Raw genomic sequence first — 24,598 nt, 5'->3', positions numbered from 1 at the left:
CTCTCACAGCAGGCTGTTAGCAAGGTTAGCTCTGTTTCGCCAGATTGCTGGGCCCGGGGCCCAGGCTTAAGCTGTCAGGTTGTTACCTCTGCATTTAGCATGTTTCTCTCAATAGTAGAGTGCGTTCTTGAGTTCATACGTATGTTTATGTTAGCAAGTTTTTGTCAACTTACATTCAGCCCTGTACTGGGTATGCTGTGGGTAGGGTCTGGGTGGGGGAGAGAAGAAGACATGTGGTTGGTTCCCTTGCATCATAGCGCACCTCATGGGATGGGAGAGCCTTGAACTCTCTCCCAGGTGCCCTCATGTAAAGTACATGCAGAGGAATGTTAGGGTGGCATGCTGGTACTTATATCATCCTCTAATGAATAGCTATCCCCATTCTTTAAGACTTGTGTCACACTGTTATTGTTTGATTTCACAGCATCCACCCCACTCCGCTAAAAAAGGAAAAAAGTTCCATATGGCAGATATTTTTAAAATCAAAGTGAATTGAAAAAATATTCTGTTTTTAGAATTATCCTGCACAGCAAGGGTGCAATGAGACAGGCACTCTCATATGCTGCAGATGGGCGGGCATGCAAATTGATACAATCTGTCTGGGAAGCAGTTTCCCAATAAGTGATATGGGCTTTAAGGGTTCATACCCTTTGAGCCAGTAATTTCACTTCTCTCAGGATTAGCTAAAGGAAATAATCAGAGATTTACACAAATACTTGTAGAAGGATTTTTAATGCATCATTTTTTCTTTTTCCTAGCTATTTTAATGCCAGCAACTTCATATATTACTGCTCAGACTTCAACATGCTTTTCTTTTTTTCTTTATGTTTTAGAAATTAATTTTAACACATGAACATATTCTTGAGGAAGGGAGGAGGGGGTTGGGATTAGGGTGGAGATCAAAGGGGACTTAAGCTTTGTCTGTAATGTTTTAAGTTTTTGCATGCAGCATCATTTAAATAGCAAAATACCAGAGGCAACTTAAATGCCCAATAACATGAATTGGTTAAATAAATTACAGTACATGCATATGATAGAAAATTGTATTGCCAATAATGATGTTTTCAGAAAAAAATTAACAACCATGGAAAAATACTTACTGTATAACGTTAAGTGAAAAATACAGGGTATAAAATTGTATCTAAAATATAATCTCAAATTTAAAAAATCATGAATGTTTATTTATTTGTTAAGAGTAGAAGGAAAGGGACTTCTCTGGTGGCACAGTGGTTAAGAATCCGCCTGCCAATGCAGGGGACACGGGTTCGAGCCCTGGTCCGGGAAGATCCCGCATGCCGTGGAGCAACAAAGCCCGTGCGCCACAACTACTGAGCCTGCGCTCTAGAGCCCGTGAGCCACAACTACTGAAGCCCACCCGACTAGAGCCTGTGCTCTGCAACGAGAGGCCACTGCAATGAGAAGCCCACACACTGCAACGAAGAGTAGCCCCTGCTCGCCGCAACTAGAGAAAGCCTGTGTGTAGCAATGAAGACCCAATGCAGCCAAAAATAAATAAATAAATAAGTTAAAATTTATTTAAAATAAAAAAAAGTAGAAGGAAATATACCAAAATGCATAAATATCCCTGAGTTGAGAGACCATCAGTGATTTTTTTGTCTTCTATTCATATTTTCTGTTTTTTCCAAATTTTTTACAATAAGCATGTATTACTCTTATTTTTAAATAATTGTTTTTCTGATTCTAAATATTACCAGTCTTTTTTCATGCATATATTTTACTTTTGCAAGGTAAAATGCTTCTTTTTAGTGTACAGTTTCATTTTTCAGTATGTTGTGAATATTTAAAATGTGTACATCATTTGAAATGGCTGCATAATATTCCATCCCATGCACGTATCATAATGTACTTAACCAACCTTCTATTATAATATTAAGGTTATTTTCAGTCTTTCACTATTAAAAGGGACTTCTGTGACAAATACCCTGTGTTACCATCTTTTGTACATCTCTTTGTAATTTTGATAAGTTCCTAGAAGTAGAATGGCTGGGTCAAAAGTATACACATTTAGGAGCTTCCCTGGTGGCGCAGTGGTTAAGGATCTGCCTGCCAATGCAGGGGACACGGGTTCGAGCCCTGGTCTGGGAAGATCCCACATGCTGCGGAGCAACTAAGCCCATGCGCCACAACTACTGAGCCTGTGCTCTAGAACCCGCGAGCCACAACTACTGAGCCCATGTGCCACAACTACTGAAACCTGCGCACCTAGCCCATGTTCCGCAACAAGAGAGGCCATCACAATGAGAAGCCCACACACTGCAATGAAGAGTGGCCTCCGCTTGCCGCCACTAGAGAAAGCCCGTGCGCAGCAACGAAGACCCAATTCAGCCAAAAATAAATAAATTAATTAATTTTTTTAAAAAGTAAGCACATTTAAAATTTTGGTAGTCACTGCCATATTGCTTACTGGTAATGTATAAAAATACCTTCTCCCTATCCTTGCCAACACTGGGTATTTTTATTCTTTTTTTTAACATCTTTATTGGAGTATAATTGCTTTACAATGATGTGTTAGTTTCTGCTTTATAACAAAGTGAATCAGCTATACATATACATCTATCCCCATATCTCCTCCCTCTTGCGTCTCCCTCCCTCCCACCCTCCCTATCCCACCCCTCTGGGTGGTCACAAAGCACCGAGCTGATCTCCCCGTGTTATGCGGCTGCTTCCCACTAGCTATCTATTTTACATTTGGTAGTGTATATATGTCCATGCCACTGTCTCACTTCGTCCCAGCTTACCCTTCCCCCTCCCCATGTCCTCAAGTCCATTCTCTATGTCTGCGTCTTTATTCCTGTCCTGCCCCTAGGTTCTTCTTTTTAATACTTGTTAATATAGAAGGTGGAAATGGTATCTTTATGTTAATTTCTTTGATTATCAGTAAAGTTATATGTTTTCATTTCATATGTTTTTTAGCCATTTTTATTTCTTCTATTATGAATGTTTTTCTTTGTAATCAGCCAAAAAGCTTGAAGAAACACTTTTTTACGTGTACACAAAATAATTGCATGGCACTCAGTGGAATTTGGGGAGGATACTCTGTGATGTTGAGAGTCTAGTCTGGAAATGCCAGCCTGGCGGGGACAGTGGGCCTAGGGAACATTTGATTACTCCCATTGCTCTTGGAGAGGTGGTAAGGCTTTTGGTCTCAAATAATGGCTAGCAGTGGTGTTAACTGTCTTTACTGATCTACAGAAGCTACCAATGGTGCAGTACCCCAAGGCCAGCGACCACCCCCTCGTATCAAGAATTTCCAGATAAACAACCAGATTGTGAAGCTGAAATACTGTTATACATGCAAGATCTTCCGGCCTCCCCGGGCCTCTCATTGCAGCATCTGTGACAACTGTGTGGGTGAGTAAAACCAAAGAGATGTTGCCTGGGGAAAGGCTGAGTTGAAGAAGAGGGTCAGGGTGATTTTTCTCAGGAAAAATCAGTGGGGGTGGGAGGATAGATTTAGATAGGAAACAAGCTAGATTTTTAGTTAAGAAACTTAAGATGGGAAACAAGCTTCCGAACAATTGCAAATCAGCTGTACTTCTGTAGATCAAATCATAATTTAAATATCCTCTAGTTTAAAAAAAAAACCTCTTTGGTAAATAAAGAAATAAACTTTACCTGTTTTTCAAATCTAGATTTTCTTCTACTGGATCTGTTTCAAGTGGAACCCACCTTACGTAGGGGGAGGAGAATCCTAGTCCACTGGAGGGCAGCATCGGGGAAGGAAGGGCTAAATAAGAAGTGGTGTTCCCAGGAAGAAAAAAATTGCTAGCATTTATTGAATTCCTAATATATACTAGGCACTTGCTAAGTGCTTTCCCTTTCTCTCATTTAAGACTCATAAGAACTCCATAAGATAGGTATTATCCTCATTTTACAGATGAAGAAATAGATGAAGCACCTTTGTGTAGGTTCATATAATTAAATTAGTATGAGATGAAGCTGGAACAGCTCTGATTCCAAAACCCTCATTTGTTCTTTCTCTGCTTCTGCTGCAAGGGTGGGGGGTGTATGTGTGCATAATACAGAGATCTGTGCTTCTAGCTACATATATGTGACTTAGTTGTAATCACTGCCTAGTGTATGCTGAGCCCTGGGAAAGATCAAAAACAGGCAGTAAATACGTCTGTTGATAGGCAGATATGTGCAATTCCTTATATTATCAATAGGCATACTTCCAGCATTCTTTATGTATGCCATGGAGCATGCCTGAGCACATTGCTTTCCTCTCATTAGCCAATTCTTTTTAGGTTAAGGTTGGGAAGATATATCTTACTTTATATGGTAAAAGCTATATGTAGATAGGATTTTTATAAATTGAAACTCATTTTAAATGAGCCAGGAAACTTGATATTTCAAGGAAGTGTGATGTGAAGGTTTTCAAAAAGTATTCCCTCTCCTTATTAATATTCTTAAACATAAAGAACTCATGCAAATTGATTTTTTAAAAAAGAAGCAATAACATTTCAGTAGAAATATGGACAGCAGATAAAACAGGAAATGCAATTACTTAGTTCACATGAAAAAAAGGTTCATCTCTACTAAAAAGCAAAGAAATAAAAATTAAAACAAGATCTTAAACCTAGAAATTTAGCAAGGAAAACCTGATAACGCTTAGCCCTACACTGGTAGGAGTGTAAATTGGAACAAACTTTTTGGAAGGCAACCTAATAAAATTCATGAAAACCTTAAAACATGTATACCCTTTGGTGCCAGTGACTTGCCTTCTAGGGATCTAACCCAAGAAAATAATTAGAGATGTGGTAAAGATTTAGGTATGGACATATTTACCTCCAGATTATTATAGTAATGAAAAATTGAAAAGAAACTAATTGTCCATCAGTAGATAAATGGTCAAATAAATTGTGGGACATAACATACAGTGGACTTCTATGGGTAAAGCTCATACCAGAAAGCTAAATGAAATAAAATAGAAGATAGGCTACATTTATAGTGTGATCTCAGTTACACATTTAAAAAAATATAAGTATGTATAAAGAATTATGCAAGGAAGTACTCTAGAACGTTTATTGTCTATTATCTATAGGTTGTGGGGTAATAAGGGATTTTGTTTCCTTCATTAGAAAAAAATTATTTTCAAGTTTTCTACAATGAGCATGTATTACTTGTATCAATATTATCAGAAAAAAGTGTGATTTATAATATATTGATGGTAAAAATATTGAATATATCTGTATAAATCTGCATTCTTCAGTGTTTTTTATGTGGCAGGTTTGCTTAAAGTAAGGCTATATCTTCCTTCCCTTTTCTGAAAAGATATAGCCCTTTAACTAGGAGATGCACCTGTTTTTACAGCCTTATTTTTTGACTGGTACACAGCTCACTGCGCTTTAAAAATGATATATTTTATTCTTTGTGCTTTTTTCATTCATTAAAATAATACATGTTGGGCTTCCCTGGTGGCGCAGTGGTTGGGAGTCCCCCTGCCGATGCAGGGGGCACGGGTTCGTGCCCCGGTTCGGGAGGATCCCACGTGCCGCGGAGCGGCTGGGCCCGTGAGCCATGGCCGCTGAGCCTGCGCGTCCGGAGCCTGTGCTCCGCAACGGGAGAGGCCACAACAGTGAGAGGCCCGCGTACCGCAAAAAAATAAAATAATAAAATAATAATAATACATGTTCATTGTAGAAAATATGGGAAGTACAGGTATTAATAAAACTTAATCCCAAACTCACTCTCCATTTTGCTGTATTTCCTTCTAGTCTTTCTCTTGTTTGTGAAATTGGATCATACTAGAGTTTTTAGTCCTGCCTTTGTCACTTACCATTATATCCTGAGCATTTTTCTACACCTTTAATAAATGTTTTTTGAATATATTATTTTAATGACTGCATAATCCATCATATGGCTATATTCTACTTTATTTAGGTGGTCTCATATCAGTAGATATTATTCACGATCCTGTTTTATTCATTATTATAAAACTGCAATCAAAATTATTAAATTTAAAAAAAATATTAAATTTAAGGATGTGGCGAAATTGGAACCTTCATACATTGCTGGTGGGAATGTAAAATGGTGCAGCTGCTGTGGAGAACATTTTGGCAGTTCTTCAGAAAGTTAACATAGAATTATATGACCCAGCAATTCCACTCTTGGGTATATACCTATATTACCCAGTGTGCTCGGGCTGCCAACAAAATACCACAGACTGAGTAGCTTAAATAACAGAAATTGAATTTCTCATAGTGCTGGAGGTTAGAAGTCCAAAATCACAGTGCCGACTGTGTTGATTTCTGGTGAGGCTTGCAGGTGGCCACCTTCTTGCCGTGTCCTCACATGGCCTTTTCTCTGTGCTCGTGCGCTTCTGGTATCTCTTCCTTTTCTTCTTATAAGGATACCAGTTGTATTGGATTAGGGCCCCACCCTTATGACCTTATTTAACTTTAGTTACCTCCTTAGAGGCCCTGTCTACAAATGCAGTCACACTGGGGTTAGGGCTTCAATGTATGAATTTTAGGGGGACACAGTTCTGTCCATAACAATACCAAAAAAGAACTGAAAACAGGAGCTCAAACGTGCTTGTACATCAGTGTTCACATCAGCACTGTTCATGAAAGCCAAAAGATGGAGACAATCCAAGCGGTGGTTTGGGGGTGATGAAAATTTTGGGAAATAGGTAGTTGTGATAGTTGTACAACATTGTGAATGTAATTAATGCCAGTGAATTTTACACTTAAAATTGGTTAAAATGGCAAATTGTATGTTTTATATATTTTACCACAATAAAAAAATTAATAAAAAAGTATTGAACTTAAATTTCTGTGCACATCTCTATTTCCTTATGAGAAATTATTAAAAATGGATTTATTCTGCCGAAGGGGTGTGAGCATTATTAAGGCTCTTGATACATACGGGCAAATTGCTTTCCAGAAAGGTTCTCTCAATTTGTACTTCCACAAACAGTATATTAGAGTGTATGTTTTCCCGTGTTCTCACTAGCACTGAATATTATTTTTTATATTCTTATTTTGATAGACAGAAAAGTATCTTATTGTTGTATTAGTATTGCGATGAGTTAGTGAATCTGAAAACGTTTAAATATATGTTTATATGGTATTTATTAACTGTTTTGCTTTTTGACTATTTTTGAAGGAGTATTTGTATTTTGTTATTGATTTGTAAGGACTTTTCATAGACTAAGTTACAAAATTCACATACTTTCTCGGGGTTTTTTTTCCTCTTTAATTTTCTTTATAGTATTTTTAACATCTATGAAATATTGTTTAAAGTGTATGGAGTCAAATCTATTTTTCTTTGTCATCTGTGGTTTTTTTCCATTACTTTTATGCTTAGAAAGTCCTTCTCCATACAGGAGACAAATGTTCACCTATTCTTTATGGTTATTTTAAGGTTTCACTTTGTTTTTACATTTAACTCTTTAATTCATCTGGAATTAATTTTGGTAAATAGTGTGAGGGAAAAAGATCTAACCTTATTTTCAACCAAGTAACCAATTGTCTCTGAGTTGTTGATGGAATGATACTTCCTTTCTCTACTGGTTTTGAAGCACTACCATTCTCAGACAGTAAATTTTTATATATTCTGTTTCTGGGTGATTTCCATTCCATTGAGCTATGCCACACCATTCCAGGTATGTAGGTTTATAATTTTTTACTAACTGGAGTTTAAGAAAAACCACGCTACTCATTTTTCAAAAGTCCCTTGGCTATTTACACCTATTTATTCTTCCTGTGCTTAGTAGACACACTTACTAAGACTTTTCTTTGGAAAAGCAAGGTCTCTGCTGTTAACTGACAGTGAGACAGATCACTTAACCCCTCAGTGTCTCAGTTTTCTCATCTGTAAAATGGAGAAAAGAACATCTTCTTTTGCCCAACTTCCAGGACGATTGTGGGGATCAAATGAGATGGCTGTGAAAACACTGTAAAAAATAAAAACCAGTGTTTTTTTTTAATTTATTTTGGAAGGAAATAGGTGTTTTTGGTTTTATTTATTTATTTGAATTTTATTTATTTTTTTATACAGCAGGTTCTTATTAGTCATCCATTTTATACACATCAGTGTATACAAAACCAGTGTTTTTTACAGTTGAAATAGGCAGCGATCCTAGGGGTCTTGGACTTAGGTATTAAGTGGATGGCAGGGTTGTGCTTAGTTTTGGAGGTTTTGGCACTGGACTCTCTCTTTCTCCCACAGAGCGCTTCGACCATCACTGCCCCTGGGTGGGGAATTGTGTTGGAAAGAGGAACTACCGCTACTTCTACCTCTTCATCCTTTCTCTGTCCCTCCTCACGATCTATGTCTTTGCCTTCAACATCGTCTACGTGGCCCTCAGTGAGTATACAGGGCAGTGTATGTTGCTGGAGGGGTGGGTGGTGGGAGAAGACTTGAGGACAGCTTAGGAGAGTGGTTCCGTATCCTGGCGGGACTTTACCATTGCAAAGCCACCTTAGGACCAGTTAGAAGTGTGCACTACTATCTGCTCCTGAACAGAGCTCCAAACCTCAGCTCACATCAATTAGGATTTACCGAGTGTGTTGGTCTTCTCAGTGGCCCTCTGCTGGAGACCAGCACCATAATTACTGGTCTGTACCTAGAGTACTGGGCATTTCTGAGGTGATCCCAAAGGTTGGGGATGTATTTTTGCCTGTATGTGTCACCTCTTTTGCCTCATAAGACCTGCCCTTGTGTCAGGTGGTAGAAGGGGTTACACCAGAGAAATGTCTTTTAGTGGCTCATGGTCTACTTTGGGAGATAGAAAATATACACCTGTGTGTGTGTGTGTGTGCGCGTGCGCGTGTGCACATGCACACATACACACACATAAAACAGCCCAAGGGCAGATGGGATGAGGAGTTAAAGGAGTGGTCTTAATCCAGGCAGCTTCCTGGGGAGAGATGAGTCCTGAGCTGGATTTTGAGCAGTGAAGAGATATGGATTGATGAAGAGAGAGGATTTTTCTTGGATATTTCTGATTTCTTTCATCTGTGAATGAATTTCCCGCTCCATGGCCATAGCTGGAGGCTAGGGAAAAGGGAGGGGAGCCAGATGCTTGGCTTGTGGCCGACTCTCTAGTCCAGTGTTGGGTCCTGTATTGAGAAGGTGGACCCTTTAGTCAAGAGAGTACCAGCTTGGAGGTGTGAGTCCCTTGCCTGAATGAGGGCTTATCTCTTGCCGGCTTGTAACAAGGGATAGGGAGGGAAGAAAGTGAGTAGGCACTAGGGTATGTGTGTATTTTTTACTAAAGTTACTAATCTTTCTCTCTACTCCTCCTCCCAATTTCACAGAATCCTTGAAAATTGGCTTCCTGGAGACATTGAAAGAAACTCCTGGAACATATCCTCCCCTGGCAGGATGTCCCCGTGAAGCCCTCTTAAACTACTTTTCAGCATGCTTTCTGTCTGCAGTTCTCCACCATCTCATTTTTCAGACATCAGAGAGTGCCAACGTCTAAAATTTTTAAATGTAGCCTTAGTGGTAGCAACTAGAATGGAGGATGGCCAGGGCTTAAAGGGAGGTCTTTCCTTCAACTTTGTCTCCACTGCCTCCCTCCCAAGTCCTTCTGATCCCAGGCTCAGCCCTGCATTCTCTAGTGGGCTATACTTTGCTCTCAATAGACCTCTTGCATCACTTACTAGAAGTCCCACCTTCCTGTTACAGCTAAGCTTATTTTGTACAGAAGTTACATTTCTGAAAAGGAGATTCAGATGGGATTTCTAGAAATCACATTCTGGTTTCTTTCCCACCAGTTGTTTCATCTATAAAGTTTATTTTTTGATGTGTTTTCCATTGGCAGTGATGGCCAACGTTGTTTAGCTTTGGACCCCTCCTAAATGTCCCCTTCGAAGAGCCAATGATGAATAAACAGACAAACACCTAAATAGACTAGATCTGTTAGAGAGCTACTTGTAGTGGATAAACAGGCATCCTTTACCTTTCATGAGGGATATAGCCAGCAAGTTTAGAATTCACCCATTGTTATGTATGGATATATATTTGTGGTATATGTTCCAAGGGGTAAAGATGGTGTGACTGGTGTCATGAGTATGGGCTGCGGCATCAAGTTCCGTGGTGTGGCTTCTTCAATATTCCTTAACCAACACCTCACTGTTCTAGAAGTACTCATTTGCTTCTTCACACTCTGGTCCGTCGTGGGACTGACTGGATTCCACACTTTCCTTGTGGCTCTCAACCAGACAACCAATGAAGATGTGAGTCAACTTTTCCTCTCCTCATTACATATTCTTCTATCAAAAGCCTATTCTCTAATTACCTGCTGGAGAACTGAGTCTCCAGGGCCTGGGAGGTTGAGGCAGGCAGAAAGCCAGGTGTGGGAGATTGTTAAACCAGGTGTGTAGAAGAAAAAGCAGACTGCTTTGTTTGGAGCTGAATGCCTGTAGGGAATTAGGAAGAAGAGATTGAATATGGTTGGGTGAGCACAAGGTCTTTAGCTGTTCATAGGTCCTTAAAAGCTAACTGGTGCCTCTGGGTTTGGAATGGAGAGGGACAGTTGCATTGAATAAGTCCTTGCTTTTAAAAAGTTACCGATTGGGACGTCCCTGGTGGCGCAGTGGTTAAGAATCCGCCTGCCAATGCAGGGGACACCGGTTCGAGCCCTGGTCTGGGAAGATCCCACATGCTGCGGAGCAACGAAGCCCGTGCGCCACAACAACTGAGCCTGTGCTCTAGAGCCCGTGAGCCACAACTACTGAGCCTGCGTGCCGCAGCTACTGAAGCCTGCACGCCTAGAGCCCGTGCTCCGCAACAAGAGAAGCCACTGCAATGAGAAGCCCGCGCACCGCAACAGAGTGGCCCCCGCTCGCCGCAACTAGAGAAAGCCCGCGTGCAGCAACGAAGACCCAGTGTAGCCTAAAATAAATAAATTAATGAATTAAAAACAAAAATTTACCGATTAATCCATATTCATTGTAGAAAATCAGGAAGTACAGATGAGTAAAAAATAGCAAATAAGTCCCTGTAATTTTACCTCCTAGGCATCACCATTGTTAATGGTATGATCTATAGTCTTCTAGACTTGTCTAGACTTGTTCTCACGTTTGTTTATGTGAATATATTATGTATTTTTAAATGGAAATAATACATAACGCTCAGGTATCTGCTTTTTTACTCTATTGTGAATATTTTTCCGTGGCTATGCATGTATTTCTCTTTTTTTTTTCTGTTGTGGTAAAAGACACATAAAATGCACCATCTTTTTTTTTTTTTTTGGCTGCGCTGAGTCTTCGTTGCTGCGCACAGGCTTTCTCTAGTTGCGGTGAGCAGGGGCTGCTCTTCGTTGCAGTGCGTGGGCTTCTCATTGCGGTGGCTTCTCTTATTGCGGAGCACGGGCACTAGGCGCGTGGGCTCAGTATCTGTGGCACAGGGGCTTAGTTGCTTCGTGGCATGTGGGATCTTCCTGGACCGGGGCTCGAACCCGTGTCCCCTGCAGTGGCAGGCGGATTCTTAACCACTGGACCACCAGGGAAGTCCTTAAAATGTACCATCTTAAACCATTTTTTAAGTTTACAATTCAGTGGTATTAGTACATTCACATTGTTGTGCAACCATCACCACCATCCATCTCCAGAACTTTTTCATCTTCCTGTGCTGCATGTATTTCTTCAACATAATGTTTAAGCCTTGGCTTTTATCTTGCAGATCAAAGGCTCATGGACAGGGAAGAATCGTGTCCAGAATCCCTATAGCCATGGCAATATTGTGAAGAACTGCTGTGAAGTGCTGTGTGGCCCCTTGCCCCCCAGGTACTCAGAGGACTAGAAGATCCTGGAACTCTTGGGACAAGCAGTTTGACCTGATCCTGTCACCTGGTGTGATGCATTCTTCTGAACATGGCCTCTTCGTGTCAAAAGAGGTCTTCCCAGGGATTGTCCCTTGGTGCCGTATCTACATGGACCATAGGCCATGGGCTGGTTGTTTTGAAGGGATGACCTTTCATTCTTATTTTATCTGTTTGTTCCCTTGTTAATGTGGTATTCCCTGGTTTGTGGAAGAAAAAGTGAATGGAAGGTAGGAGATGTGTGCTAGGATCAGACTAGACTGCCAAAGGGCAGGTTTATATTTTCCAGCACACACAGGAAGATTCAGTGGGGTGGGTGGGTGGAGAGGTGGATGCAAAGTGCTTTGTTAACTCTCCTGTCTCCTTCAGTGTGCTGGATCGAAGGGGTATTTTGCCACTGGAGGAAAGTGGAAGTCGACCTCCCAGTACTCAAGAGGCCAGTACCAGCCTCTTGCCTCAGAGCCCAGTAAGTGTTCCTGACTTTTTAAGGCTTTTAGACTTTAAGACTGAGTTGGGGGTAGAGGGTGTAGACTAAATTTACACCTTAGAGATATAATTAGGCAATTTTGTGTCCAGTCACTCCAGCTTCCCTGTCTCTGCTTCTGCCCTGACATTGCCTTAAGATCTTTGTGCCCTTGACATAGATTGAGATCTAGTCATTTCTTCAACATTCTGTGCCAGCCAATGTGCTAGGTGCTAGGGATACACCAGTGAACAAGTCACATAATGCGTCTGCTCTTATGGAGCTCATTGTCTAGTGGGGATGAGAGAAAACAGGTTATTAGTCCGTGTAGTGAAAAGTGCCTTGATGAGGGAAGCATAAAATGCTATAGGAGCAATGACAGGGGTCAGGAGGGTGGGTTGGAGTTAGTGGTGTGGTTACCTTGGTAGAAGGAGGCTTCCTCACTGGAATATGCAGATGTGGAAACTCTCCAAGCTATACTGATCACATATGCTTTAATAAAGTATGTTCCTAAAATTATTAGTTGAACTTTCTTTTTTTTGTAATAGCTCTGTTGAGATATAATTCAGATACCATAAAATACCTGTTTAAAATGTAGGATTCACTGGTTTGTAATATGTTCACAGAACTGTGCTATCATCACAACAATCCATTTTAAAACATTTTCATTGCCCCCCCAAAAAACCCCTGTACCCATTAGCAGTCATTCTCCCTTTCCCCCCAGTTCCCTCAGCCCCATCCCTAGGGAACTATTAATCTACTTTCTTTTGCTGTAGGCTTCTTCTGTACATTTCATAAAAATAGAATCATATTATATGTGGTCTTTTGTGACTGGCTTCTTTGATTTAGCCTTGTATTTTCAAGGTTCATCTATGTTGTAGCATGTAGCAGTACTTCTTTCCTTTATACGGTTGAATAATATTCTGTTATATAGATAGACTACATTTTATTTATCCATTCATCAATTGGTAGACATTTAGGTTGTTTCCACCTTTTGGTTATTATGAATAATGCTGTAATGAACATGTGTATGCAAGTTTTTTTTTTTTTGACACAACTCAATTCAGATTTTTTTTAGCAGATATTCATTTTTAATTATTTATTTATTTTTGGCTGTGTTGGGTCTTCGTTTCTGTGCGAGGGCTTTCTCCAGTTGTGGCAAGCGGGGGCCACTCTTCATCGCGGTGCGTGGGCCTCTCACTATCGTGGCCACTCTTGTTGCGGAGCACAGGCTCCAGACGCGCAGGCGCAGCGGCCATGGCTCACAGGCCCAGCCGCTCCGCGGCATGTGGGATCTTCCCGGACCGGGGCACGAACCCGTGTCCCCTGCATCGGCAGGCGGACTCTCAACCATTGCGCCACCAGGGAAGCCCAGTTGGTTTTTTTGTATATTGATTCTGTATCCTGAAACCTTGCTAAACTTCTTTTATTAGTTCTAATAGATTTTTAGTAGACTTGAACGTTCTTTTAAAATCAAATTCTCCTGGAATTCCCTGGCGGTCCAGTGGTGAGGACTTAGCACTTTCACTGCCATGGGCCGGGGTTCAATCCCTGGTTGGGGAACTAAGATCCCACAAGCCACGCAGCGCGGCCAAAAAAAAGAAATCGAATCCTACTCTTAGATGAATGCTATTTGTAAGTTAGATAATTGTTCTCTACTTTGCCTTTCTTAAATTTTTAATTTTCTTTTTTGAAGTATAGCAAACTCATGTTTATATATCATTATCATCATTTTGAATATTGTTTTTCTGATGAGTCTGATCTTAAATCATTACAGTACAGGTTAGTGATTCTCAGTTGAATGTGGGGAAGGGTGGTATTTTAGAATCACTCAGGAGGCATTTTCAAACCAGATATACCATCTGAAGATTCTACCACCCCACCCTCTTTGGTTTAGAATCACTGTTCTAGGGAGGTATGTGTTAGGGCCGAAAGAAGATTGAGAACCACCATGTCAGGCCTTGTTAGACAAATATGTTATAACATTGTGTTGTGAAGGAGGGAAGGTGGTCTGTGTAATTATTTGTGATCCCTTTTATTATTATCATGCATAGTAATAGAAATATCTGTCCACAACAGACAGTTAAGAATAGAACTCAAATAAACTTCAATTGCCTTCTGCTGAGAAGACGACAGTCTAGTCTTGGTTCTGAGTTTGGTGTTGGTGGCGGCATATCTGTAGCGTCAGTGTGGTTGATGGGTTCAGAGGAAGAGTTCAGTGTCTATGGGTTATCTCCATTTGTATTTTGAGGGAGAGCTTTGTATTGAATTTGATATCTTTTCCTTCTCAGGCTCCAACAGACCATCTAAGCTCCGATGAGATGCCGGAGGACACCAGCACTCCTGAAGAGATGCCACCCCCAGAGCCCCCAGAGCCCTCACAGGAGGCCACTGAAGCTGAGAAGTAGCCTATCTATGAAAGAGACTTTTGTTGTGTCTGATTAGGGCTGTGAGAGATTTAATGGGAGAAGATAACCTGAGACAGAGAGCAAGTAAGCTGTTCCTATTACTGTTTTTCTTTGGTCTTTATTCACCCAGTTGTAAACTGGCATTTTCTTGCTGCAAGCTTTTTTAAATTTCTGGACTCCAAGCAGTTGCAGAAGATGTCAGTCACCTCTGGTAACTGGACAAATGGGTCCCTTGGGCCCTGGCACTGGTTTTCCATGGCCTCAGCCACAGAGGCCCCTTGGACTCCCCTCTCTTCCCAGATCCCAGCTCTCCTGCTTGGGGTCACTGGCCCAATTCTGGGGTAAAGGTTCCTGAGACTGACTCAGATCCTCTCAAGCTGCTGTGCATCATGAGTCCAGGGGCAGTCACAGAGAACTCTGGCCAGGGAATTCTAACTGGATTCTTGAGGCCTTCAGAATGGAGGGGGATGGAGAGTGGGCTTGGAAGATTCTCCTGGCTACAAAGTGCCAACATTGCCAGCAAATCCTTTCAGGAATGGGGTAGGCAGTTTCCACTTGTATTTATTCGTGCAACTTCTCCTTTGTCCCCTGTCCACTCTCTAACACCCAAGCCCCACGCTTTTCCAGTGAGATATATGTAAGTAATTGCAGTATAGATAACAATTCACATTTCTCGTAGACTACCCAGAAACTTTTTAATACCTGTGCCGTTCTCAATAAGAACTTATGAGATGCCAACGGCACGGCCCCTCGCACTCTCTGTCTCATGTCTCTTCCTCTCTCATTAGCCCCTTTTAATTTGTTTTCCTTTTGACTCTTGTTCCCGTTGGGAGCAGGAACGGCAGTAATAAAAGTCTGCACTTTGGTGGTTCCTTTTCCTCAGAGGAAGCCCGAGTGCTCACTTAAACACTACCCCCTCAGACTCCCTGTGTGAGGCCTGCAGAGGCCCTGTATGCACAAATGGGGAAACTAAGGCACAGAGAGGCTCTCCTCTCCTCTCCCCCTATGTCCCCTCAAAAAAGAAAAAAAAAAGAAAAAAAAGGATAACCAGTACTTCCATTAGGCCTCGGCTGAGTGAGGAGGGAAAGCCCCGCACTGCTGCCCTCCTGGGGGACCCACTCCAAGGCCTTGGCCCACCGCGGGCTTGGTAACCACACCGGGGGCTTTCTCCAGGCCCCGCTCTTCCAGCACTTCCACCGGCAGAGTCCCAGAGCCGCTTCACCCTGGGGGTGGGCTGTGGCCCCCAGTCAGCTCTACTCAGGACCTGCTCTATTTCAGGGAAGAAGATTTATGTATTATATGTGGCTATATTTCCTAGAGCACCTGTGTTTTTCTAAGCCAGGGTCCTGTCTGGATGACTTCCGGGGAGGGGGGGAGTGTAAAGCAGAACTTTTAATCTATTTGAAGGCGATTAAACTGTGTCTAATGCAAGCTGCCTGCCTCCTCCTTCCCCCTTCCATTTCAAGAACCACCATGGGGGTGTGAATATCTTTGGGGGGTGGGGTGGGGGTGGGGGTTGAAGGGGGTGCTTGTTACTACACATACTTCCATTTTCCAGGGGGCCCTTGGGTTGGAGAGGTAGCTCCCAAACTCTCCATTGACCTATACTACATTCTGGGTTGAAGTTTACCGTATTCTTGACTATGAAAAGAGGCCTTTCAAGGCCATGAACAGTGTTAGAAAGATTGGGAGGGTCAGGGGTTATATTAAATTAAGAGAACAAGTTCTTTAATAGGATATTGTTTTTATGCAGATGGATGCTGTTAATTGCAAATGAGTCTTGGTTATTAAAGCAGGCTCCTCAGGGCCTCCCCTTGGAAATATTTTGTTAGTGATCTTTTACAAGTGATGGTATATATTTCTTTTTAAATGGTCTGTAATCAAGATCCCTTACCAGTTCTTGTCTCGCTCTTCCCAGTTAATCAGAAGTAATGAAAAAAAAAAAAAGAAGTAATGAAATTCGGCCGCTCCTAGCTTTTTCTCTATGTCTTCCTATTTTCTTGTAGCAGGATTTGAGTTTAGCAATCCTTAGAGAGACAGAGAGACAGACTGGGAACTCTGACTGACTCAGATTCCGGTCCTATCTGCCTCTACTTTCTCATTCTTTTTCTGGCTCTCTCAGTTTTGTCCTTGTAGTTAGATTTTAGTTAGTTCAAAATAAGGCCAAGCCTGGAGAGTTGGGAAGATACTAGGTTTTTCCAGTTAACCTGCCACTCAGATGAACCCATTTTTAGTCAGTTCTCAACCCATCCTGTCTTAGCCCATCTCCTCTCTCCTCCCTCAACTTACCTCAGTCACTCTTCTGTTGACCCTTGTGTGAGTTAGAGAAGCTTTCTTTTTCTGAGGTCAAGGGTCAGAATGGAAACCCCTTATCATTAGTGTGAAATGATCTTTTTTTTTAAAAGCTTCTGCTTTTCCCTACTCCCTACCCTTGTTCTTTTCCTATATAAATCTTCTGCATTTAAGACCTTGGCCTGAAGATCTGTCCCGTTCATACCATGCACCGGCTGGGACTGTTCCTAGTCTGAGTTCTGATCAGAGGGGAGATTGAAGAATTGGTCCCTCCCAGGGGAATAGGCTTTAAATTGTTTGCTCTTTTCAATGGCTGACATTCTTTCCACCTCTCCCCTTCCTCCCCATTCCTTAAGTTTCCTATGCACCCCACTTCCCCAGACCAGGGTGGTTGGCACGGATCCAAAACCTCTGGGGGTTGGTGGAATTTGGCTCTTTGAGGCCTCTTTTTTTTCCTTCATGTCCCTTTGGCCCTGGGGCCCTGCTTGCCACAGTGGAGAACACCATCTCCCCCTTTGCTTTTTTCACCAGTGGCGGCAGTGGGTTCTAATTCTATAGCAGCTAAACTCCATTCTTCCTGCCCTGCCCTTCCTGCGTTTACCCTTAAGGCCCCTTTTCCTACTGACCAAATCTCTTTACCTTGTTGGGGGAAAAAGAAGTATTTTGTTTTTAAATCTATTTTCTAACTTAAATGCAATTTAATATGTAAATCTCTGCACTTTTGTGTGAGCCTACGAATGTGTATGTGTGCTGGGTTTTTCACTCTGGTGTTTCGTAATAAAGAAATCCTTCTTTTCGGGGGGAAGCCAATTAATGAAGGAGACTTGAATGGTTTTAGAAATACAGGGATGTCTGTTTCTTTGTGCTTCTGCCTCATTTCTTTACTTGTGCCTAGCGTGCGTGACCGGACCCCTCCCCCACCTTTTGACCCCCTTCTTTTGAGAGGGCCTTCAGCCTAGTGGGGCAGAGAGAGGGACCTGAACTGTGTGTCTGGTGCCCCTCTGAGACCACTTGGATTGGCTCAAGTGGTAACCTAGCAACCTAGCCCTCCTCCCTCTCCCCATAGCCTAGGCCCGTTAGTCCTTTTCTTCTAGCTCAGTTCATTTTGTACCCCTTTAGGCTTGGGGCCAGGCTAGGGAAAATCACCAAGGGATCACAGTAAATTTTTTTTTAATGATAATTTGCTCTTGTGCCTTGGTGATACTAAAGAAGACCAGTACTTCCAATAATTCAAAGAGCATTTGTGTCAGTTTTGAGAATACATTCTAGGAATTGCTTGCTGTTCTTGAGCAGTGCGTTTTAGAAACTGTATCAAAGGCTAGAACTGCAAATATCGTTAGTTTTAAAGGATGCAAGCCCAACTCACAAAAAAGGGAGTCATTGTGGATTTCATGTTTTGGATAAATATGAAAGGGGAATGGGAACTAACATATTTTTATAGTTTTAATATCATACACTGAATTTCCAGTAATGCAACAATTGTGTAAATTGAGTGAAGATGGTACTTTATTTTACAGAAGTTTACCAAGAGTTGTGATCTTTGAAAATCATGTCGCCAGTAGCAATGCCATTCATGGATTTTTAAGTTGCCAATACTTAGTCTTCCTCTGTAGCAGCTGCATTCGCAGTGAATCTACATATATAAGTGGAAGCATCTGACTGTTAATCTTTTAGTATAGTCTTGTGCAGGCATTTGTGTACTGAAATATCTATTATCTGATTATAAATGACTTTCCTTTTATTTCTCCTTTATACTATAGTTAGTGTATTATATTGCTATTCTGGAAATTACGTGTATAAGCAGTTTATATTAACTATGAGATTCATTTCAGGGTGGCGAAGGGTATGCTGCAAAATATTGTATATACCAACGGAGGGCTGGGGCTGATAGGGTTGAGAACTGTTGGACTAGATTATCTCAAAGGTCCCTTTCTACCTCTAAATATTTGGAAAATTTAGAAAATCAACAAACACCGCCCCATCCCCTTATACCTTTAACATGCTTTTTAAATTTTAAAAGTAACACATGTTCATCAAATTTAAAAGTAGCACATGTTGAAAATTTTGAAAGTACAGGAAAGTAAGAAGATTGAAAAATCACTCATAAACACATCACCAAATATAATAATCACTGTTTATGTTTTGGTGTATTTCTTTGTGGTCTTTTTTCTGTACATATATATTTTTGAACATAACTGGAATTCAACTATAAATATAGTTTTGTAATCTTGCTTTTTTTACTTAGCGTTTTCCATATCATTAGAAATTATTTGAAAATACTTCTTAATGACTCCATAATACGTGCATAACCTTTTCCCTATTGTCAGACATTTAGGTGTCTCCAATTTTTCATTATTATGAATATTGCTGTGATGAACTTCCTGATATATGGGCATATCTTATTTCCTTAGGATAGATTCCTAGAGGTGGAATTACTGAGTCAAAGGGAGCGCTCTTTTAAAGGCTCTTTATAAATATGGCCAAATTGCTTTACAGAAAGGCTGTTCCAGTTTGTCCTACCAGCTTTGTATCAGGGAGCCTCCTTCAACACACCTCAGTTAAACATTTGGTAATTTAGTAGCTAGCTGTAAACTGGTATCTTGACGCCTTCATTTCTTAATTTCTATTTCTTCCGTTAATAATGAGGTTAAACATTTTCCACACCTCCCCCTGCTTTATGTTTCTTGCTTTTTGTATTCTGCGAATTGGCCTTCCAAGTCCTTTATCTTTCTTCTGGTATTAGGGGGTTTTCTACTTAATTAATAAATGAAAGCTTGGAGCTCACCCTCCACCATGGGCCAGGAAGTGAAGGGGCCTTGATTTAGAAGTTGTTTTACAACTCTGGAGCATGGCATAGAATTACCTCCCTAAAGTTCCATGTCCCTTCGCTCTCTTCAAGCTCCCCTCCCACTGCCTTTTCTGCCAGCCACTGCCCATCTTCAGCTTCTGACTGTTCCAACTTGGCCAAGTGGGTGATAGTTTTGTGCCCCAAATTAGAGACATGATTGTCATAAAACCTGGCCTCTGTCCATGACACCCCTGAAAGGAAAACACTGATCATGTAGAGTCCACGTTGCTTGTGCTCACTCTTGCTGCCTCTCTCTCTCATCAGAAAATTAAGTACTGTGACTTATCTAAGGTCACATGGACAGTTACTGGTAAAGCAGAGACCAGAATCCAGATGTCCTCACTCCCAGTCCAGAGAGTTTTCTGGCATAACCCCCTGCCCCTCAGTCGAGCAGGTGTAGACAGAGAAAGGAGTTTGAATAATTCCAAGTGTCACTTGAATGAAATGAGCCTTTCCTTCATTTAACATTCAATAAATACTTGTTGAAAACTGACCATGTGCTAGGGTTAACTTTAGGAGAAATGGCATTGCTGACCCCATTCTCTTGTGAGTTGAGAAACAGCAATAATTTTAGGATTTTTTTGCCATTTTGGATGAATTTTACCAATGATCTCTCCCTTTTGGGCATGCAGAGGGCTGACTATATATAGTCAGACTGATATGGGGGTAGTTGTTGGGTTTTTGTTTTGGACTTAAATCTCTTAAATCTCTCTGCAGACCCCTGCACTTAGATTGAACTGGTGGTGGGGTTTCTTTAGCACAGAAAGTCAGGAAGTTGCCTTGCCGAGTTCCCACAGTCAAATCGCCTGTCCCTTTGTGAGGGCCATTGCCCTGGGCTCTCTCTGACGCTATCCCTGGCAGGTCCCAGAGGCAATGGTATACAAATGCTGTATTGGTAACTGTGAAGTTCTAGGAAAAGGTGAAGCCTACATATCAAGTGCTATAGAATTCCGTTTATTTAGGACCTTCCTGGAGGAGGAATGTTGGCTGGGTCTAGAGGAGAGGCAGTTCCTTCCCACTTGATTGTGTTGTTGGCTGAATAATGTAGAATGTGGCCCACGTTGTATGAGAAGCCAAGGTAGCCTCTATTGTGAAGGAGAGGTGGGAGAGCCACTTCTTTTCCCCAGCTGGGAAACCTCATACCTCATCCTGAATTTCCTGACTTGGGAGGGGGGAAGGTGTTGAACCTCACTGAGACTACCGTGATCAGTGCCCATTTTCCCCTTACAAACCTCTTTTAGCTTTTGTTTTAATGCCCTTGGTCTCTAGTGGCCCCGCTGAGGCCTCCACTTCTGTGAGAAGCCTGGGCGGGGTTTCTATGAGTGAGAGGCAGACCATGCTGCCTGAGAGTCTGGGCGGGAGCAGGAGAGGGAATTTGTGGAGGCGATAGCCATTTTTGTTGGGGGGAGGGGGGAGCTGATCAGGACCTACCTGGGGAAATAAAGTCAAGGAGTGACAGGCAGGGGTGATGGTTTAGCTAGAATGTGCTGATACCCCCAGCTGCTTCCCCTGATGGGCTGGGGCGGTATCTCTAATCCTGAACTGGAGAGGAGCTGGCTGGACTCTATCTACACTTTTTCTTTTTGAATCTGGCCTTTAGCCTCTTCTTTCTAGCAGCCCATGGATGTCCAGCGGAATTGCCTAAAATAAGTCTGATACCCAGGGCTGATCATCGTACTGTAGGCTGGGCAGAGCTAGGGCTGTCCCAGGCTCTCAGGTGGGCTTTCTCCCCATCACCGGGCTCTCGGGACACCAGAGCTGGCACCCTCTACCCTGAATCCTAGCACCCTCTGGGAGCTTTGATATAGCATGTCTCTGAGCTACAGCAGTTAGTCTGCAGACAAGCACATGTCAGAGTGGCCTTTGTGCCCATTCTTGAGCTCAGTACCTTGGAGGTTACAAAAAAGTTCAAAAATCCCCAGCATTTATTGTCACTATGTGCCAGAAACTTTATACGCTATCTCATTTATTTCTCTGATAACCCCAAGAGGTAGGTATTATTAGCTCATTATTCTTTTTTGTTTAATTTAATTTTTATTTATTTTAAATTATTTTTAAATTGAGATATAATTAACATATAACATTGTGTAAATTTAAGGTGTGCAATGTGTTCACTTGATATATTTATATATCGCAATATAGATCATTGTTCTTATTTTACAGAAAAGAAATATATGTGTATGTAATTACCTCAAATTCTGTAACTAACTAGTAAGCAGTGGAGCCAGGATTTGAAGACACTTTAGAATGCCAAAGCCTTTGCTCTGGGTCACTACACTAGCTAGGGGTCCAAGGTGAGACTAGCCTTGAAGGGAATGAAATGGAGGTTGCAGGGTGGTGACTTGTTATCATTCATTGAGCGTGAATTTTGTGCTTGACACTGTGCTAAGTATTCTACATACACTAGTTCATTCAATCTGTGTAACAACCCCATGAGGCTAGTACTATTATCCCCACTGTACTGATGTGGAAAGTGAGGCTCAGGGAGGTTAAGCGGCTTGTCCGAAGTGACCCAGCTAGTGAGTGACAGGGCCAAGACTTGAACTCAGGTTGGCCAGAGCTCCTAACTGCTAGTCTTCACCTTCCTGCTCTAGAGGAGCCTCCACTTACTGGAAAGGCCCAAGGGCACAGGAAGAGCCCCATTGCCCTCTTGGACCAGCCCTCCCCCACCTTCCAAGGGGAGCTAGAGGCTACGGCTCCCTGGGCCTCTGACATCCGAGGCTGGGGTGGGGGTATAGGGTCTCCAGCTGTGAAGACTCAGCCTCATGGACACCAGCCCTTGGTTTGCTGGGCTCAGGGTGCCACTTGGCATCTTCTAGATGTCCGTGGGGCTGGATAGGAGCTTCCAGCAGCCCTGCCTGGATAAGGGGCTGCAGGCTTTGCACTGCAGACCTACAGAGGCACTGCTTTCCTCGCCCTCAGGCCCTGGCCTGTAGTCTACATTTCCTCATTGCCCCTCTTCACTGGCCCCTCCCTAAGTCTGGTGATCATTGGAGCCCTTGCACAACTACCTACTTTCAGCCTGTATTCAGCCTACAGACCAAACTGAAGCCCTGTAGCTCTGAGACACCCCCCCACACACACACCCAGGGCAGGGGAGGATTTTAAAACATCATTTTCTCAGTCATTCCTCTTTTTCTGAAATTTTCCTTTCCCCAGCTTGGAGCTAATAGATAGGTATTACCCAGGGGGTTCAAAAGATTTAGGAATCTCCTCTGATAGGCTCCCCTTGGTGTATGTGGATTTTAAGCACTTTGGGTCTTATTCACCCCCACTCCCCATCTTTCCAAAAGCCTCCATCAAAAGGCAGCAGGATCATGACTTTGCTGCTACCGTAAATTGGAGGCTTAGGCCTATTTATTTATTTCGTTTCATTGTTTTCAAATTTTAAAATATTGTTCCTTTTTATAGATATAAAAATAATACTTTTGAAATTCAAATAAGACAAGAATGTATTAAGTGAACACTTCCCTTCCTCGCTCCCCTAATCCCACCCACCCCCTCACAAGATCACTGGTAACCATTTGGTGCAGATTTTTCTGGTCTTTATTCTTGTGTATGTTTCCTTTTCTTAAATAAAAATGGAATCACCCTATAAATAAAGTTTATTACTCACTTTTCCCCCATGATATTGCACAGACTTCTTTTACAAGAACGTTTGTACGTTATTTGTATAATTTTAAAATTTCAATTTAAACAATAAAAAAATCACAAAGATTTTCCCCGTGTCGTTAAATATTTTTCTACAACGTCATGTTTAATGGTACTGTATGAATGAACCATAAGGTATCTAATTCCCCATTTGCGTTGTTTCCAATTTCTTACACAAAGCTGTCGTGAATATCTTTGTCCATATATTTGTGGCCACTCGTGTGGCTCTTTGTAGGGATGGAATCCTGGGAAGGGAATGGCTGGGTCAGAGGGTGTCAGAGGCACATCACAGGAGTGATAGTTTGCCCTCCGGAAGGCTGGCGGGGCTCTGAAAGCTCGTTGGGCTTCCCACTCAACATCTTCAACCTGTCTGAGCTTGTTTCCTCCTCTGTAAATTGGGAAGATGATGGTACTACCTCAGTGGGAGGGGGATAGCATGAGGATCACAGGAGAGATACACGCAAAGCGCGTGGAGCCCAGCACACATGTCGCTGCTTACGAAATGACAGCAACTATTCAGTACCACTACGGCGGTGAGGCCATTTGGGCTGCCCGAAGCCACTAAGGGTAGTGGGATGAGTGCAGCTGAGAACAAAGCTCACACTCCAGTTTGCCCTCCCTAGTGCAGTTAATGCCGGAGAACCAAAGGAAGCCAGGAGTCTCCAGCCCACCTCCCAGGAGATGGTGTAGCTTCAGTGGGCACGCGGTGGGACCCAGGAAGAGGTGACCTCAGAGGGAAGGTCCTGCTCACTGCAGATCTCCCTCTCTTGGACAGCCCTCGGAACAGGCCCTTTGTCGTGGGGTGCGGGGGGCAGGGTGGGCAATGAATAGTTCTAGGAAGAGGGGAATAGCTACCCCCCACCCTCAGACCCCAGCAAGCTGGTGGCCACGGGAGCCAGTGCTCTGAGGAGGGCTGGTTAGTGGTCAGCAGGGTCAAGGGCACTGAGCATCTTTGGGGAAGGGACAGACGGCCCTGACAGTGGAGAACATTTTGCTGAGTCCAGCTTTGAAGGAGACTGGTCTGTTCCGCCCGCCCGCCCGCCCGCCCAACGCTCTCTCCATAGGAAAGATAACCGGAGACGGTAATTTAGTTCTACCTGTTTATTGCTACCAACCCATCTCCCTTCACCCCCCTCATA

At 42.4% G+C, this 24,598-nt stretch overlaps 1 protein-coding gene across 1 annotated transcript in view; it reads left to right on the top strand.

Moving 5' to 3' along the window:
• The window catches only part of ZDHHC9 (zDHHC palmitoyltransferase 9), a 31,340-nt gene extending 15,206 nt beyond the window's left edge, over positions 1–16,134 (top strand). Inside the window, exons 5-11 of the mRNA XM_082681319.1 lie at positions 3,214–3,372; positions 8,197–8,334; positions 9,288–9,362; positions 10,117–10,211; positions 11,659–11,762; positions 12,167–12,263; positions 14,552–16,134. Coding sequence (XP_082537445.1) covers positions 3,214–3,372; positions 8,197–8,334; positions 9,288–9,362; positions 10,117–10,211; positions 11,659–11,762; positions 12,167–12,263; positions 14,552–14,668 — 785 coding nt within the window. The 3' untranslated portion in view covers positions 14,669–16,134. The remainder of the gene's footprint in view (positions 1–3,213; positions 3,373–8,196; positions 8,335–9,287; positions 9,363–10,116; positions 10,212–11,658; positions 11,763–12,166; positions 12,264–14,551) is intronic.
• The last annotated feature ends 8,464 nt before the right edge of the window (positions 16,135–24,598 follow it).

This window comes from Grampus griseus (assembly GCF_964374135.1).
Source record: "Grampus griseus genome assembly, chromosome: X".
Lineage (NCBI taxonomy): Eukaryota > Metazoa > Chordata > Mammalia > Artiodactyla > Delphinidae > Grampus > Grampus griseus.
This window is presented reverse-complemented; position numbering and strand designations above follow the sequence as displayed.